The 18,483-nt window shown below is 35.8% G+C and overlaps 4 protein-coding genes across 6 annotated transcripts; all 4 read left to right on the top strand.

Annotated features, from left to right (window-relative positions):
* Positions 1 to 1,330: 1,330 nt before the first annotated feature.
* Positions 1,331 to 5,013, top strand: LOC110937639 (urease accessory protein F). Of its 3 annotated transcripts, XM_022180090.2 has the most exons (3): positions 1,411 to 1,551; positions 1,621 to 1,661; positions 4,068 to 5,013. In XM_022180090.2, exon 3 carries the CDS (start codon positions 4,092 to 4,094, stop codon positions 4,818 to 4,820), a length of 729 nt encoding a protein of 242 aa, XP_022035782.1. In that variant the 5' UTR covers positions 1,411 to 1,551; positions 1,621 to 1,661; positions 4,068 to 4,091; the 3' UTR covers positions 4,821 to 5,013. The 3 variants fall into 3 exon arrangements, with proteins under 3 accessions (XP_022035783.1, XP_022035782.1, XP_035844601.1); XM_022180091.1 differs by lacking the exon at positions 1,621 to 1,661 and having other exon boundaries at positions 1,331 to 1,551; XM_035988708.1 differs by lacking the exon at positions 1,621 to 1,661 and having other exon boundaries at positions 1,462 to 1,551; positions 4,044 to 5,013.
* LOC110937638 (GTP-binding protein BRASSINAZOLE INSENSITIVE PALE GREEN 2, chloroplastic) lies at positions 1,331 to 7,948 on the top strand. The gene is made up of 4 exons (XM_022180089.2): positions 1,331 to 1,551; positions 5,476 to 6,977; positions 7,122 to 7,289; positions 7,423 to 7,948. The coding sequence occupies exons 2-4, from the start codon at positions 5,511 to 5,513 to the stop codon at positions 7,738 to 7,740; spliced, it is 1,953 nt and encodes a 650-aa protein (XP_022035781.1). The 5' UTR covers positions 1,331 to 1,551; positions 5,476 to 5,510; the 3' UTR covers positions 7,741 to 7,948.
* Positions 7,949 to 9,922: 1,974 nt separating this feature from the next.
* LOC110935188 (pathogenesis-related protein 1A) lies at positions 9,923 to 10,531 on the top strand. The gene has a single exon (XM_022177709.2). It carries the CDS (start codon positions 9,939 to 9,941, stop codon positions 10,518 to 10,520), a length of 582 nt encoding a protein of 193 aa, XP_022033401.1. The 5' UTR covers positions 9,923 to 9,938; the 3' UTR covers positions 10,521 to 10,531.
* Positions 10,532 to 14,064: 3,533 nt separating this feature from the next.
* Positions 14,065 to 14,670, top strand: LOC110935189 (pathogenesis-related protein PR-1 type). Its single transcript, XM_022177710.2, has one exon. It carries the CDS (start codon positions 14,101 to 14,103, stop codon positions 14,611 to 14,613), a length of 513 nt encoding a protein of 170 aa, XP_022033402.2. The 5' UTR covers positions 14,065 to 14,100; the 3' UTR covers positions 14,614 to 14,670.
* The last annotated feature ends 3,813 nt before the right edge of the window (positions 14,671 to 18,483 follow it).

Here is an 18,483-nt window from a genome sequence, read left to right as displayed (position 1 = left end):
TTGTTTTTTTAATGACCATTATAGCTTTTTATAAATAGGTTTATCTCGGTTCAAATACAACAAATTTATAGCTCTCAAAACTAACATTTAGAGCATTCTCATCCACTCCATCAAAAAAACCCCTACCTTTAAAATATATAAAAACCTTTTAAAAACCTACTCCAGCCTTTTCACAATATCTCTACCATAATCTTAAAAAATGCTACAGTAACTTATTATACATAAAAAGGAGGGGTTCAAATGAGCCGAGCTACTCGAGCACACCTCGAAAAAAAGTTAAAACGAGCCAAGCATAAACAAAATCGAGCCCGAGTTTAAAAATAAGCTCGTTTAGGAAACGAGCCTAAGCACTTATCGAGCCAACTCAGTCACGAATCTAAATAAACTCACTATTTATATAATTTTTAATTAATATATTAAATTAAATATATTTTAATAAAATCAATATTTTTATTCTTATAAAGAAGCAAGTTCAATATGCATACATGTGTTGTAACATGTGTTTAGGGAGTTTTTAAAAAAAAAAACTAGAATTTTCCTTTTTAACCTTCAACTTTTAATCTCTAACAATTTAAGTTTTAAGTTTAATCTTTGTTTCCTTTTTAACCCTAAACTTTTAATCTTTGATAATTTAAGTTTAAAGTTTTAATCTTTGGTAATTTAACCCTTTTTATTAATTTGATTTTTCCCTTCTAATTCAAAAGTTTCTATCTTATACGATTCAACCCGTTTGATTAATTTGATTTTTCACTTTTAATTTAAAAGTTTCCATCTTTTGCAATTTAACCACTTCGATTTTTTTTACTTATGTGTGGTAATATTCGTTTTGGGGGTTTTTCAAACAAAAAATGGTTATGCATATGGTTGTTAAAACGTTGGCTTTTGGGGGTTTTTTAAAAAAACTGATTTTTTTACTTTTCACCCAAAAGTATTTCATAAATTACTTTTAACCCAAAACTATTTGTTTTTTTTACTTTTAACACAAAACTTTTTATCTTTTGCAATCTATCATCACAACTTTTTTTTACTTTCAGCTTTGGTCCTTTATAGCTTTTGTTTTCCGCAATTTTTTCGCTTTATACTTCGTTCTAAATTTTGTGACTTAACACATCGCAACGTGCGTCTTTTGTTTAACGTTTTTACGTTTCGTCTATTTTTTCCCGTTTGACAGGTTCAACATAACGTGCGCGTCATAAATCGACTTAGTTATAACTAAAAAATCTCCGTCGCATTGCGACAGGTCGTAATTCTAGTTATTAATAATTATTAAACGAGTCGAGTCAAGCTTGAAAAACTATCTAAAAGCCGAGATCGAGAGCTCAAGCATCTCGAACTCAAGCCTAATCAAGCTCTGGCTTGCTACCCTCTCCATTTCCATCAACCACGTCTTATCTCATCTTCTCATACACTGACTACCAGCAACAAATTCCCACTTTACAGGTTCGGATTTGTAAACATATGCGATGATATTGGAAACTAGGGTTCCGATTTGAAAAGGATTTTGCTATTATCAATCGATTCATCCTTCACATCTCCATCCCTCTGCTTGCTGTAAGTTTTTTCCTATTCAAATTTTTTTATCTTTGAGTTTAGAGTCTTAATTCATCATATAAAACTCAGGTTTTAGATTTCGAAGGGCTGCTAAAGAAGTAGACAAACATGTATGATTATTCCTTTGTTTTGTGTTTCTCTATACAATGATTGTAGAGACATGTTAGGACTCGTCTGCAACACTAGAAACATGTTACAAAATCTGATATTTAACTAGCATAGTGAAAGACAGTAAACTGAAATTAAGGATTCTCAATAACCAAAAAAGCCCAGAAAAATCCCAAAAAGGCGCGCCTTTATGGCGCTTCTTGTAATTACCCTAGGCGCTGAGCAAAAAAGCCCTAGGGTGTGCACAGCGCGCCTAAGGCGCACTTTTAAAACCAAGCTTGTTACTCTAGGCATTAGCACTGTGAGCCAAGTTAGATCTTATATTTAGCTTCAACTTAATTATCAGCCTCTAAAACAACCATGCAGTGGAAATTGTAAGCTGGTACAATAATCATTCACATATATAATAGGTATAGATTTTAACAAGCAACAAACAGATCGCACTCACACAGAACACAAACCGAAAGCAAACAACCATCACTTACTTCAAAGCAGCATGAGCACTTTCAACAGTAACTTCATCATCAGTAGCATCACGATTCTGAATTCCTAAATCATAATACTTAATATCCAAATCTACGTTTGGAAATATAAGCTGAAACAACAACAAAACAACAAGTTACAAAAACACTCTAAACTGAAATAAACTCAATTAGGTCCTCTTTTTTGACTTATAATATGTATGACGACAAGTTGAGTTAATTGCACGTTCGATCGTGAAGTCACTGAAGTGACCACAACCCCAACTTGTCTTTGTGACAATACACATAAAGGACCTCCATGTTTCTATCTTAATGTAATAAAGTCTCAAAGTTTCTTGACAACTCGTTTCCTTATATTTACGTAATATGCAACTTGTACAACCAAGTGTTACTGGAATTTGGGGCGTTACATTGTTTGAGAAAGAGATGAGAGATAGAATTTCTCAATCATTTTGGTTAAATTTAATATAATTACAATTTGATTCGGGTGCAAGCATTACGTTTTTTATTAGAGTTGATTAATAACTTATATGTAAATTGAATACAAGATAAAGTCAACAATTTGGGGTTTATTTATTTTTTCATTTACCATTCAAGCTTCTTTTATTTTTTACCGTTAATTCCTGACAACTATATAGAATAGAATATATAGCTTAGAATTATATTTTTTTGACTATAGGTTGGAGTAGGATGAGCTTTTTTTCCCAAATACCCGTACCGTACGTGTACCAGTACATGTACATGTACCCGTTCCGATTTTAGGTATTCGGTACATGTATCGGTACCCAGTTTTATTGATTTTGGTATTCGGTATTGGTGCAGGTACGGGTAAAAACAGGTACTAGTACCGAATTTTAGATAGACCTTTAAAAGTTTTTTTTAATTATGTTTTATTTTGTATTAAGGTATTTATGGTATTCGTATTGATTTTGCCTATTTTGTACCCGTATCGTATTGGTACTTGTACCAATTTTACCTATTTGGTACTCATACTATACATTTTGATCCGAATGTTTTCTTTACACTCTGTTTTTTTTTTTTTTTTTTTTTTTTTTTTTTTTTGGGGGGGGGGGGGTTACTCTCCAATGTTTATTTTTTGTTTGAGGAGTTCTTTTTTTTTTTTATAATTGTTCGTATGTCACAACGATAAACATACATTGTGTTACATCTTTAGAATTTTGAGCCCATACTAAGTTTAAACTACCCTCCTTTTTAATAAATCTTCATTGCAATTTATTTTCTTTAGAAGCGAAAAACAGAGGAAACGTGTAACAAAAGTAAACACATACATAGCTACAGAGAATTTGCTGTTGCCAAAAAAAGAGTTTGCGTGGCACAGAGCAGCAGATGACTGAGTAAGGAGGCAAAGCTTCTGATACTCGGTGATATGATGGCGGCTAGAAGGCAGAAAATAGATGAGAAATCATGCTAATCAACATTTTGGACCGGGTTTGTGTACTCATGCATGACTAAGTGGACCTAATAATGAACGTAACAAAGAGACCGAGACATGTTTAAATCAAAAGTAAATAAATATGAGAGGAAGGAAAATAGAAGAGTCGTGTGTCAAATTTGAATGAATTAGGAGTTTAGGACTATTGTTATGTCCATATTTTAGTCTGGGTTTTAAAAAGCGTGCATGAGGCACGAGCGCAAGTTGGTTCACCTTCTGACTTGATGAGGCGCACAGAAAAGCGGCTTGAGGCACGCCTTATGTACATGAGGAGTTTCCATGCATTTTAGGCTCTACATATAGCATTTTAGGTTGTACGTATAGATAAATTATATATTAATAGAATTCTTATATATTACTTATGTATTACCTTGGCTAACCTATTTATCCATTTGATGAATTTGTCAAGCACATGAACATGTGACCATTATTTGACACCGATTATTTAGTATCTGTTCAACCGTGTATGCCAGATTTAAAGTGCTTTTTTCACCGCGATGGAAGAGGTAAAAGACGTGACCAGTCGGTTTCCATCACGAGAATCAGAGCATTTCCTTCAATGGAGCAAATGGCAATTGCTCGATTCCATACTTCCAACAGGCGGCTTTGCTCATTCCTTCGGTTTAGAGGCTGCAATGCAAGCACACATAGTCTCTCAACCTCAAGACCTTCAATCATACATCATCCATACCTTGGAGAATACAGGAAGCCTGCTTCTTCCTTTTGTCTACTCAGCAGCCACATCACCCGATCTCCAAACATGGCAACACCTCGATATGATTCTAGATGCAACACTAACAAATGAAGTAAGCCGTAAGGCGTCGGTTTCACAAGGATCTGCATTAATGAGGGTATCTTCTTCTGTTTTCTCAGAGATTCCGTCTTTAAAGATGATGAGAAACGCGTCTTTGAGCAATGGGGATGTATGCTTCCACCATGCACCGGTTTTTGGGCTCGTTTGTGGACTAGTCGGGTTGGATAGTGAAACTTGCCAGAGGGCGTTCATGTATATAACAATGAGAGATATTATATCAGCTGCAACCCGACTCAACCTGGTGGGACCCCTTGGTGCTGCTGTATTGCAACACCAGGTTTCGTTTGTTGCAGAGGAACTGTTGACAAAATGGAAGAACAGAGGAGTGGACGAGGCATGCCAAACATGCCCGCTGCTTGATACCGTGCAGGGTTGCCATAGTTACCTGTTTTCAAGACTTTTCTGCTCGTGATTATAGATAAAGAAAACCTTAGAAAAGAAATACGAAGAGAGTTTGGTTCGTCAGGATTTTATGTTAACATAATACATTTTTTTTTTAATTTTGGTATTTGTTTTATGATGTATGTTGAGGTTTCAAACTTGTATGATGGTTTTTGTATGAATAAATTGCTATTTTAGTTCCTGATGTTTCATCAGAAATGTCACTCTAGTGCAAATAGTTTTTTCTGCCCTGGGTCCCTAACGTTTTCATTTTTTTGTCATTTTGGTCCAACTGTCTAACTCCGTCCAAAATTCCTAGTTAACTATAATCCATAGATATAAACCATTGGGTGTCAGCCCAGTGGCCACCGACCCCCACCTTAAACCGGCTCAAGGATCCATGAGGTCTCGGGTTCGAATCCTGGCTACAGGCTCTTCAGTTCCCCTTGAGTTGGCAGGGGTTTCACCGCCAGGCAGCGTTGTCGGGTCGCTAGCTTGGGAAGGGGGATCCCTTCCGCGGTCAGGGGTATCGTGCATCTACCCTTAAAATCCATAGATATACGAGAGATTCTTTAAAACAAATTACAACTTTGTTACAATAATAGGTACTTTTTATTTTTATATTACAACTTTTGTTTATTTTTATATTTACATTAGTGGCTAACCCCTTTGGTTTGCTCCTACAGGGTTCAGCAGAGCTACACTGCAACTGAGAAAGAAAATGTCAGTTTTCTTATCTGCTTCACCACTTCTTTCTTCAAGAACTCAAACCCTCATTCTAAACCTACACACTTCACAATCCCACGCATCAATTCCGCTCAATTCTACTGGTAATCAAACAACACACTTGCCCTCTATTCGTTCAACTCCTCTTAAAGGTTTAAACAATAAACCCTTCAACAACAAAAACCCATATGTTACATTATCAGCAAACTCTAGTTCATCAGCAACACAAACAATCAACGATTCAGGTAAAAGTTCAAGAAAAAGACATAAAAAGCAACCACTTTTAAGCGAGGGAAGAGACGATGACGAAGCTTTAGGGCTTGTTTGTCCGGGATGTGGTGTTTTTATGCAAGACGATGATCCTACTCAACCTGGGTATTATCAGAAAAAGAAAGTAGAACCAACAGATGTGTTTGAAGATGAGTTTGTTTTGGATGATATAGAAGGTGAGTTAGAAGATATTGATGAAGGGGAAACCGAAATCGAGAGTAAATTTGATGATATTTCTGATGATGATTGGGAGATTGATGATGAGATTGACTGGGAATCAGATTTTGAAGATGACGAAGATGATTTGAAGGAATTAGATGGGTTTACGGCTCCGGGTGTCGGGTATGGTAATATCACTGAGGAAGTACTCGAAAAGGCGAAAAAGAAAAGGGTATCAAAATCAGAGAGGAAAAGATTGGCTAGAGAAGCTCAGATGGAGAAAGAGGAGGTTACAGTTTGTGCAAGATGTCATTCTTTGAGAAATTATGGTCAGATTAAGAATCAACTTGCTGAGAACTTAATACCCGATTTTGATTTCGACAAATTGATTAGTACCCGGTTGATGAAACCGACAGGAAATGCAGATTCCACAGTTGTGGTAATGGTGGTTGATTGTGTGGATTTTGACGGTTCGTTTCCGAAACGAGCTGCTAAGTCTTTGTTTGAGTCATTAGAAGGTGGTCGTGACGGTTTGCAGAGAAGCAAAAAGTTGCCTAAACTGGTTCTTGTGGCTACGAAAGTCGATCTCTTGCCTTCGCAGATATCGCCCACTAGATTAGACAGATGGGTTCGGCACCGTGCTAGGGCTCATGGTGCACCTAGGTTAAACGGGGTGTATCTGGTTAGTTCGCGTAAGGATTTAGGTGTTAGAAATTTGCTGACTTTTGTTAAGGATTTGGCTGGACCTCGAGGGCATGTGTGGGTGATTGGGGCACAAAATGCTGGTAAATCGACATTGATTAATGCGTTTGCTAAGAAAGGAGGGGTGAAAGCGACTAAGCTTACTGAAGCTGCGGTTCCTGGGACGACTCTTGGTATTTTGAGAATTGGAGGGGTATTATCTGCTAAAGCGAAAATGTATGATACACCGGGGTTGTTGCATCCGTATTTGATGTCTATGAGATTGACTCGAGAGGAGCAAAAGATGGTTGAGATACGAAAGGAGTTACGCCCTCGAACTTATAGAATCAAGGCAAGTACTTTTTATTGTTGTTTTATGAATTTGAATACACTGTGGGTGACTTTCAACCCGTTTCTGTTGGCATAAGTTTTTAACTTTACCTATGAAGAAACAGACTGTATCTGGTATCTGATGTATGGTGTTGGTATATTGCAGCAAGGGCAGGCGATACACGTTGGTGGTCTAATGAGACTGGACCTAAATGAAGCATCCGTGCAGACAATATATGTTACAGTTTGGGCCTCCCCGAATGTTTCTCTACATCTTGGGAAGATTGAAAATGCAGACGAAATTTGGAACAAACATGCCGGTGTTAGATTACAAGTACGTGTTTCGTTCTTGCTTCATTTCATGTTATTTGAGAAAACATGTATCAAAACGCTAAATTTCTGTAAGAAATACCACCTTTTATGCATTTATGAAAAATAATGTGTGTTTTTTTTTTTTTTTGTTTCAGCCACCGATTGGTGTAGATCGCTTATCTGAGTTAGGGAAATGGGAGTCAAGGGAAGTCAAAGTGTCTGGAACAAGTTGGGACGTGAACAGTGTTGACTTATCGGCTGCGGGTCTTGGATGGTTTTCTTTGGGTTTAAAAGGTGAAGCTACCTTAACATTGTGGACGTTTGATGGCATTGAGATAACAACTCGAGAACCCTTAGTACTTGATCGTGCACCGTTTCTTGAAAGACCTGGCTTTTTGCTCCCAAAGGCCATATCGGATGCCCTTGCTAACCAAAGCAAAACTCAGTCCCAAAAAGAAGACGCGCTAGTCTAGTCTTTAGTCCTTGCTTTGCGCCAAACATACTTGTTATTCTGGCGACACCAAAGGCAATGCCTGGCTATTTTCTTCATGACAAGTATGTGAGCTTTTTATTGCATATATACACGTGACAAATTTGGTTCTTCGGTTTTTTAGCGCCACATAGCTTTGTTGTACTTCATGTAGTTTTTAAATGTCATTTGTTCCTTTGATTTGTATGATGTTAATGTTTTTCCGCACGGTTCTCACACTTGTGCTGCTAGGGGTGTGCAATGGGTCGGAACTAAAAACGTTTAACTATCTGAGACCAAGTTTGGTAAATTTCAGTTTCAATCAATCAGCCAGATAGTCTAAATCATTTCTTTTTCGATTCAAAAATCGACCGATCAATATAGGTCTAGAACTAGAGTTTCTGTAAAACAAGAAGACATCTTCCGTGTTGATCAATCGATCGTTGAAGAAAAACTTAATTGAAAATTTGAGTATAGCAAATTTTAATGACTTTTACCAACAAGGGGAAATACATACAATGGCATATGCTTTTGACTATTTGAGTCAGGGGCAGAGCTAGTGTTATAAGAGGGGTAGTACGGGCTATGACTCAATACACTAAATGAATACGAGTATACCTTGACAAAAAAATATGATGCTTTATATTATTAAAATCCCAATTTTTTATAAGCACAAACCATTTACAACCCAAAACTTGTAGAATAATTAAGCCCAAATGATAAAGTAAGCCCAAGTTAACAATAATATAATTGAAAGGAGACCCAATTGGTAAATGACAAAGCTTAGCCCAAAACCCAAAACAATAAAATAATCCTTTTGATTATGGGTGGCAATTGGAAACCAAACGTCGAACAAATGCCGGTGCTGATCGTCCCTGCTGAAATCGTCGGCGTTGACCGAATGCGTTTGAATGGGGTGCTATTGTGATTTGTGAGTTTTCTTGTCCTTTGAATTTCTTGTTTGGTGTTATAGTTTATGTAGAATTCTACCTTTTATGATTTCTTGTTTGGTGTTATTGTTTACGTAGAATTCTACTTTTTGTATTTGTTAAGGTTTAAGAGTTAAGACTTTAAATGTTTAGATAAGTTAAAATCTATTTCGTATTTGTTTTACTTTATTTATTATCGTTTATTTTATTACTGTATGATTGCATGCTTTATTTTTGTGATACCCCTAAGTTAATGAGCTACCTTCGCTATTGATTTGAGTATAGAAAATTTTAATGACTTTGACCAACAAACTAATTAAAGTTTATGTGGCTCCATTCACCCATCTTTTTTGTAACGGATAAACAATCTTTTTTTTCATTCATTTCCCTTCACAGCGATGGATAAACAATCTTTTAGGGCATGTTTGGCTAAGCTTTTTGAACCAACTTATTGACTTATTAGCTTTTTCAAAAAGCTAATAAGGAGATTTTGTGTTTGGCAAACCTAAAAGGACTTTAAATAAGCTTAGCCAAATTAGTATAGAAAATTTTAATGACTTTAACCAACAAATTAATTACAGTTTAGAGCATGTGTAATGGGGCTCCATATACCGCCCTTTTCCTTCATAAAGCCCCCATAGCGCCCCGAACACCAAAACGAGGGGCGCCATGTTTAAGAAATTTGGGGGAGGCGCCATTATTATCACGGCGTTTTGGAGATGCTTTTCAAAATTGGACCAATCACAAAAAAACATGGGTTTTTATAATTAATTAATAAAAACGAAAATTATGATGGGTAGGGGCTTTATGACTACGGGCTCTAGTGATATAACGTCCCATAAAGCCCATGTGTGACGTGGCACGACACGTGTCGCATAACGCCCCACAAAGGGCTTTATGACTACGGATGGCCTTATGTGGCTTCATTCACCCACCTTTTTTTGTAACGGATAAACAATCTTTTTTTCATTCATTTCCTTTCGTAGCGATGGATAAACAATCTTTTAGTATAGAAAATTTTAATGACTTTGACCAACAAATTAATTAAAATTTATGTGGCTCCATTCATCCGCCTTTTTATAACGGACAAACAATCTTTTTCTTCATTCATTTCCTATGATAGCTAGAGGCTCATGATGTTCGTTGGACCAAGTCAATATGAGTAAATATCTATTTTTAGTATTTAGTATAGCGGTTGTGTTTTTTGTTCCTCCTCCCTATAAATACCCTTCATGTGGTTTAAACAATATTGATCAATCAAATAGCTAGCACCATGGGATTTTCGCGTAAAATTGCGCTGGTTCTTGCTTTATGCATGGCAATCCTACATTTCTCTCACGAGGATGAACAGTCATGCAACCAACCAGAAGACTACAGTATTAACGCGCATAGTGGTATCAGAAGGGTATTGAGCGCGGCTCCTTCGACAGGCACCACCTCACAGCAAGCTATTTTGGATGCCCATAATAAGGTTCGTAAAGAGATACCTAGTCTTGAGCCAATGACATGGAATGCTACTGTCGCCAAATTTGCAGAAGAATATGCGAGTGAAAGGAAGAAAGATTGTGCACTCCAACACTCGGATACACAAATATATGGCGAGAATATTGCTACAGGGGCTGGCAAGATGACCATTTTAGATGCTATAAACATGTGGTGTAGCGAAAAGGACAATTACGATTACGAGACGAACACATGCGGACCTGGAAAGGCGTGTGGGCATTATACTCAAGTGATTTGGAAAAACTCGACCACCGTTGGGTGTGCCTTGTCTCACTGCGTGAAAAATGATGGGATTTTTATAATTTGCAATTATTATCCTCCAGGAAACTATATTGACACGAAACCTTATTAAGATCCACAAATGGTACCAACTGAATATACATACATATGGATGTATGTATATTGTGATGATGTTTATTTGTGAAATCAAATTGTCTGTTTGTTAACAATGTTTTGTTTTTTAAAATAAGAAATGATTATTATTAAAGAAGTGTTTTATGGAAGTTAGTGTTATAAACAGAGGATGAGCTTTTAATTGAAGCATATTCAAATTCAGAATTCAGAATATACACTTCTTATGGCCGGGAATAGTAAGCGGTTCTAATTGGTCAAAAAAGGCGGTCCCCGAAAGCATATAAAGAATTGAAATCAAATTGCAATATCAAAAAGGCTTTTGACGCAGTGGTTTATTGGTTATCAAGCAGATCAAAAGAGCCGGTTTCGAAACCCATGAGCCACCAATTCTGTTTTCTCCCCTTTTTTTCTTTGGTCATCGCTCCACCCATAGTCACATGGATCGCGGTTCGGTCCAGTACGGGGAACGAAAACGTGTACGTAGTTCGTGAAATTTTAAAATTCGGTACGGGGGAACAAAAACGGGTACGTAGTTCGTGAAATTTTAAAATTCGGTACGAGGGGTAGGTTCATTCGGAACGCCAATTTGGTACGCGGTACGGCGTACCATATAGTTTGGTACGTCATATCGTATATAAAACAATTATTACAATATAGTTTACAATATATATTAATAATCTATAGCGTATAATTATAATCCCTAATACCTATCCTAAAATCTGTTAGATATATCTTCTAAATAATAATATCAAATACAAATATATCTCCTAAAATAATGCAATCAGTTACAGGTCGGCGTATAGGCTGCATTAAAAAGGCGGGAAAAATGTCAGGTTTGCAATTCGTGCATCTATAGCCTGGTACGCGAATCGAATCGTTCTGAAACGGCGATTTTTTCAATCGGAAACACGTTTTTCAGTGATTCGGAACGAGTATTGTGTTAATCGGGTACGGTCTTTTTTCCGATCTGGTTCGCGAACCCAGGCCAAATGGTACGATTTTGTACCCGATTCTGGTACGGCCGAACCAATTCGAGATTCGAGGGGGGATCTACGTTTCCTGTGACTATGGCTCCACCGCTCAACCTTCGGCCGCCGACGAAGGGTTTTCCCTCCCCCGCTAACCACATGCCGCTACCACAACTGTCTCCGCTGCAGTCCCTATACAAGCGCCACCAACACCGTGGTTGCTGCGGATGAGCGGAAGATTCGACGACTACCATATAGATATGGGACTGCATGTTGCCATCTAGACAAGATTCGGCCTCGACGGTGACCATGTGGCTGTTTGAATACGTTTCTGGCCACTCGAGCGTTGATGATGAGAGAGAGGGGGTCAGGTCGTGTGTTGTGGAGCTTGCGGTTTGGTGGTAGTGTTGTGGTGGTGCACGGGCGTTGTGGTGACGGTCAGGTGGTCGGAGGTTTCTCCGAACAGAGAGAGTGAAAAAGGGTTGAAGAAGCTCCATTAATAAGGTTTATAAACTCATACAGGAATGATTCCAATTATTTTCATCCTTTTAATAAACATTTTTTAATCTTATAAGACCATATCTAATGGGGCTTTATAAGGGCATGAAAGATTTTAATAATGCCCTTACACCATTACTCATAGGCATTATAGGGGCATGAAGAGTGAGGGGCATTTCTATAATAATGCCCAAAGAGAAGAAAAATAATGGAAAGTAATAAATGAAATGGGCATTAACCATTACACCTTTTTTAAAAGGACATTATGATGACGATGTGGTGAAAAATACCCCTTAGTAGGCATTAACAATTACCTATGGTCTAAAAGTGGTTTATAAATAACTTTTGTAAATTTACATTTACACGCCAAAATAAATGCTAAGAAATATTTCTTCTAAACAAAATTTTATCTTCACTCACATTTAACTATTTTTGTTTACAATAAGAAATATTATTATTATTATAATTATAATTATAATTATTATTATTATTATTATTATTATTATTATTATTATTAATTTTTAGTCTTTGTTTAGGAAACCAGTTGAAAATATAATTTGTTTTCGATCGACTATGTAAATTTGTTAGTGTATATTTTGACGCCGACACAACGCACGCAAAATCTATGGAGGGGAATAGTGCCTGGCAACCTACCATTTCCCATTGATCCGCACAAATTACAATTTTAACCCATTTTAGAATTAAGATTTTAACCTCTGTTAAAAATTACGTTTCTTCCCCCAGGTTCAAAATTACCGTTTTGTCATTGTTGTAGATTTTGACGAATTACGATCTTACCCCACCTCAAAATTAAGTTTTTGCCCAGTTAAAAATTACAGTCTTGCCATCGTTATAGATTTTTACAAATTACGATTTTACCTCAACCAAATTTACGAGTTTACCCCCAGTTCAAAATTACATTATTGTCATTATAGTAGCTTTTGACAAATAACGATTTTAACCCCACTCAACCTTGCGATTTCCTCCGGTTCAAAATTACATTCTTGCAATCATTTTTTTTCCCAACCTATGGTACTGTTTTGTTTTAATTGGTTGACTCGATGTAATTTTATTCGCTAGCGCTCGCTCTTTAGTCGTGACAAATTACAGTTTGGCCCACAGTTTAAAATTACAAATTTTTCATCACTTTTGTTTTTCTTTTAGCAAAACTATGATAGTTTTTTTTGTTTTAATTGGTTGAGAAATATGCACCCCGCAACGCGGGCGGGGCATATACTAGTATATATACATGTGACAAATTTGGTTATTCGGTTTTTAGTGTAGAAAATTTTAATGGCTTTGACCAACAAATTAATTAAAATTTATGTGGCTTCATTCACCAACCTTTTTTGTAACGGATAAACAATCTTTTTTCCATTCATTTCCTTTCGTACTGATGGATAAACAATCTTTTAGTATAGAAAATTTTAATGACTTTGACCAACAAATTAATTACAGTTTACGTGGCTCCATTCACCCACCTTTTTTGTAACTGATAAATAGTCTTTTTTCCATTCATTTCCTTTCGATGGATAAACAATCTTCCTAGTATAGAAAATTTTAATGATTTTAACCAACAAATTAATTACAGTTATTGTGCCTCTATTCATCCACCTTTTTTGTAACGGCTAAACAATCTTTTTTTTCCATTCATTTCCTTTCATATCGATGGATAGATAATCTTTTAGTATAGAAAAAAATTTGATGACTTTGACCAACAAATTAATTACAGTTTATATGGCTCCATTCACTCACCTTTCCCACCTTTTTTGTAACTGATAAATAATCTTTTTTCCATTCATTTCCTTTCATAGCGATGGATAAACAATCTTCCTAGTATAGAAAATTTTAATGATTTTAACCAACAAATTAATTACAGTTATTATGCCTCTATTCATCCACTTTTTTGTAACGGCTAAACAATCATTTTTCCATTCATTTCCTTTCCTAGCAAGAGGCTCATAATGTTTGTTGGACCAAGTCAATATGAGTATCTATTTTTTATTCCTCCTCCCTATAAATACCCTTCATGTGATTTAAACGATATCGATCAATCAAATAACTAGCACCATGGGATTTTCGCGTAAAATTGCGCTCGTTCTTGTTTTATGCATGGCAATCCTACATTTCTCTCATGAGGATGAACAACCAGGCAACCAACCAGAAGAATACAGTATTAACGCACATAGTGGTATCAGAAGGGTATTGAGCGCGCCTCGTTCGACAGACCCTTCGCCACAAGACATTGTGGATGCCCATAATAAGGTTCGTAAAGAGATACCTGGTCTCGAGCCTATGGTATGGAATACTACTGTCGCCAAATTTGCAAAAGAATATGCGAATGAAAGGAAGAAAGATTGTGCACTCGAACACTCGAATACACCATTATATGGTGAGAATATTGCTACAGGGGCTGGCGCGATGACCATTTTAGATGCTATAAACATGTGGGTTAGCGAGAAGGCTGATTACAATTACGAGACGGACTCATGCGCACCTGGAAAGGTGTGTGGGCATTATACTCAAATTATTGGGAAAACCTCGATCCGCCTTGGGTGTGCCTTGTCTCACTGCCTGAAAAATGATGGGATTTTTATAACTTGCAATTATGCTCAACCTTTTTAAGATCCACAAATGGTACCAAGTGAATATACATACATACATATGGATGTATGTATATTGTGATGATGTTTATTAGTGAAATCCTTATGTTTGTTAACAATGTTTTGTTTTTTAAAATAAGAAATGAATATGATTAAAGAAGTGTTTGTTTTATGGAAGTTAGTGTTATAAACGGAGGATGAGCTTTTAATTGAAGCATATATATATATAAAAATGCCATGTTTATATTCTATTTTCAGTTACATGTTGGAGAAAAGATGATTATTAAAAATTATGTACATTGTAAGTATACAATCATTAAAATATAATTTGTTTCCTATCATGTAATTACTAAACATATAATGATCATATATCATGTACACCATTTTTTCAAGTTTTAGTCGAAAAAAATACCAAATTATGAAAATCGTTTTGGGTTAGCAAAGGTTATTGCTTTAACATATACTAGTATATTACACGCGCGGTGTTGCCCCGTGGGTATGTTACCTTCCCGATACAAAATTTACAATAACCCATAATAAAACCTAACCTATAGCCTATAGGCCTTCACATTGATTGTATGCTAACATAATACAAAAGCGACAATCAATTATCCGAAGGCACAACATGCTAATCCTGAATCTAGGTTTTCCTATTCTTTTGGCCTTCCATTTGAAAGTTGTAACTTTGCTTGAGTTTTTCGTATGTTAGCCACTCTTTCCGTCAGGTCGTTAATTTTTTCTGTTAGCTACGATTAGATTGATTATATCCTGAGACATTTTTTGAAGTTTTTGAAACATGTTAATGTCTTCGCTTGTAGACGACATTTTGTTACAAACTGAAACAATATACAAGAAAAAATAAGTCTCTTGATTAAAAACAAAGATACCCCAAAACATTAAATTGTTGTTAAAGTGGCTCAGAATCATGGCTGCAACCGGTAGCTTGTGTCAAGCCACAAGAAGAATAGATGGGAATAAAGATAGAATTAGATGGGAAAAGAACATTCACACTTTCAATATTCATAAAAACTACCATGACCTTCTTCTCCATTTGCTTATGTTCCAGTGATAGTTTTTCTCACAAACCTTTTCACATGTTGGGCCTTAGCTAAATCATGATTGGGCTGCTTAAATGGGTTTGTTGTAGTGGTTTGGACATCCACTATGAGGCTAAAGGGTGTTGGGTTATGGTTGGAATATGATTCACCACGCATGAACATGAATGAAAGGCTACATCATTCCCTCTTTTGATTGATGGTGGTTGGCATGAATTAAGCCACGATTACCTGGGGCTGACGGCCCTCCGTTTGATGACCTTGAGACAAAAATATATTAAAATAATAAAGGAGATAGTGGTTTGGGTCATAACCACACACTTAAGGTAATGGTTTTGGATGATATATTAGAGGTGGGTGACATGACGCCTATGTGGAGAGTCATGAGTCATGCACACACCCTTTAGCTTGAGTAGACACATAATATTTGCAATAGAAGTTGAAGATAGAAAAATACTTGAATCAACATATGTAGTGAAGTACAAAAGTTGATAATATTATATATGTGTATATATATATAGGTTTAGGATCCTGTACAAAGTGCTTAATTTGTAAGAAGTGTAAGAAATATTCCTGGAATGACAAGTGTCCATCCTCTTAATTAATTCAAAAGGGTAGTTTTGTAATTGTACATTTTTGTCATTTAATTCAAATTCAACATAACTGATCCAAAAATAACCGTCCATGAGATTGTTTAGGGATTTGAACGAATTTTGTAATTTCCTGCAAGATACAATACGATTGTGTTATACGTATCTTTCAATCATCATTAATTATAAATACATAAAGGATTATCAAATCGATATCCCCACTCCAGTTGTTTAACGTCTGCGCCTTTTTTCGATTCTGGTATTTTATATCAATTTCAATGGAGTCCAGCGATGCAGGTTAATGTGTATCATAGTGTTTTATTCTGGTGTTCTATTAAGTTGTATGGTGTTATATTCATAGAAGGTTGCTGGGGATTCCAGATAAAACACCATGACTTGAATCATGGCGTGGTGTTTTATCTGGTGACATTGTTCATGGCATAGTGTTTTAAACATCCGGAGACAAAACACCACGCCATGAACAATGTCTCCAGATAAAACACCACGGCATGAATAATGTCTCCAGATAAAACACCACACCATGAACAATGTCTCCAGATAAAACACCACGCTATGAACAATGTCTCCAGATAAAACACCACGCTATGAACAATGTCTCCAGATAAAACACCACGCCATGAATAATGTCTCCTGATAAAACACCATGACTTGAATCATAGATGTTTAAAACACCACACTATGAACAAGGTCTCCAGATAAAACACCATGACTTGAATCCTAGTCTTGGTGTTTTAAAATCTGGGAATGTTTTGTATTTATAAAACACTACGCTATGAACAATGTCTCCAGATAAAACACCACGCCATCAACAATGTCTCCAGATAAAACACCATGACTTGAATCTGCGATTACGTTTTAAAAATCTGGGAATGTTTTAAAGTATGAAGAAATTCGCTGATTTTTTTTGGAGATTGATGGCGGTTACATATAATTCGCTGATCTTTAGGAGTTTGATGGGTGGTTTTGAAACGGTTACCATATTTGAAATATTGGAAAAGTCACTATTGCCCTTCAATTTTTACATAAGGTCCTTCTAATTAAAACACAATTTACATTTTATACCCTATTGATCTCAACCATTAGATCAAATATCCAATGGTTTAAAACACTTCTTACCCTTCTTACATTTTAGACACTTTTTACCATATCCCTACCCTATATATATATATAGGAGAAAGATTCGTTAGGAACCACCCTTTATTGCGAGAACCGCGAGAACCAATGTGCACACAACCAAAAATAGCTAAAAAACACACAATTTTTTTTAATATTTTTTATAAAAAAATCGTTATTTTTAGTAGCAAAAAAAAAGTTAAAAAAATTTTTGGCTACTAAAAGTAGGTATTTTAATGTAAAAAATATTAAAAAAAATTGTGTGTGTGTTTTTTTTTTTTAGGTTTTTTTGGGGGGTTTAGTTTTTACCATTTTAGCTTGGGGGTGGGGGGTAGGTTTTTTTTTAGGGGGGTGGGGGTTTAGGTTTTTTTTTTTTTTTCTGTTTGGGGGGGGGGGTTAGGTTTTTTAGCTATTTTTTGTTGTGTTCACATTGGTTCTCGCAATAAAGGTGGTTCTCACATGAACCTTACCATATATATATATATGTGTGTGTGTGTGTATATGTATATAAGGTGAAGATCTGTTAGGAACTAGTAGTGAAGTATAGAACTTGATAATTATATATGTGTATATAGGGTGAAGATCCGTTAGAAACTAGTATTTATGACGAGAACCACGGGAACAAATATGAACACAATCAAAACTAATAATTTACCTTAACTACCATTAAACTTTAGAGTTTACTTTATAATTCTCAAAGCTTAATAAAGTAATTCTTTTCTTGATTTTGCTTTGTTTTTTTTTTTTTTTTTTAACATTTTACAAACTTTAACAAACTTTGGATGTACCATACCAACACCGTAATACACTAAATCAATAATGAAAAATGCAAAAACTAAATGTAAAAACCGGCATAGCAACGCGCGTTGCGTGTTTAGTCCATCTGCTTTAATTTTGATAGTATACATGTTTAATCCCTCTACTTTTAATCCTCTTAGTATTTCATCTTTTAGCATTTTCCCCTTACTACGTGACGAACCAACCTTGGAGAATAGTGACCGTTTCCTATTAATGGACAAACCCTGCTACTCCTGGACTTTAATAAAGTTACTCTACAATTCGTAAACTTAGTAAGAAAACTTCTTTAACAATCGTATTTTTATCTATGTCTCG

Source organism: Helianthus annuus, chromosome 4 (genome assembly GCF_002127325.2).
Source record: "Helianthus annuus cultivar XRQ/B chromosome 4, HanXRQr2.0-SUNRISE, whole genome shotgun sequence".
In the NCBI taxonomy this organism is placed as follows: Eukaryota; Viridiplantae; Streptophyta; class Magnoliopsida; order Asterales; family Asteraceae; genus Helianthus; species Helianthus annuus.
The sequence above is the reverse complement of the archived record's forward strand: the minus strand, read 5'-3'. Positions and strand labels throughout refer to the sequence as shown.

Coding starts and splice junctions, on each gene's coding strand:
- LOC110937639 (XM_022180091.1), top strand. CDS start 4,092: ATGGAAGAGGTAAAAGACGTGACCAGTCGGTTTCCATCACGAGAATCA.
- LOC110935189 (XM_022177710.2), top strand. CDS start 14,101: ATGGCAATCCTACATTTCTCTCATGAGGATGAACAACCAGGCAACCAA.
- LOC110937638 (XM_022180089.2), top strand. CDS start 5,511: ATGTCAGTTTTCTTATCTGCTTCACCACTTCTTTCTTCAAGAACTCAA. Junction 6,978..7,121: donor CTCGAACTTATAGAATCAAG/GCAAGTACTTTT, acceptor GGTATATTGCAG/CAAGGGCAGGCGATACACGT. Junction 7,290..7,422: donor ATGCCGGTGTTAGATTACAA/GTACGTGTTTCG, acceptor TTTTTGTTTCAG/CCACCGATTGGTGTAGATCG.
- LOC110935188 (XM_022177709.2), top strand. CDS start 9,939: ATGGGATTTTCGCGTAAAATTGCGCTGGTTCTTGCTTTATGCATGGCA.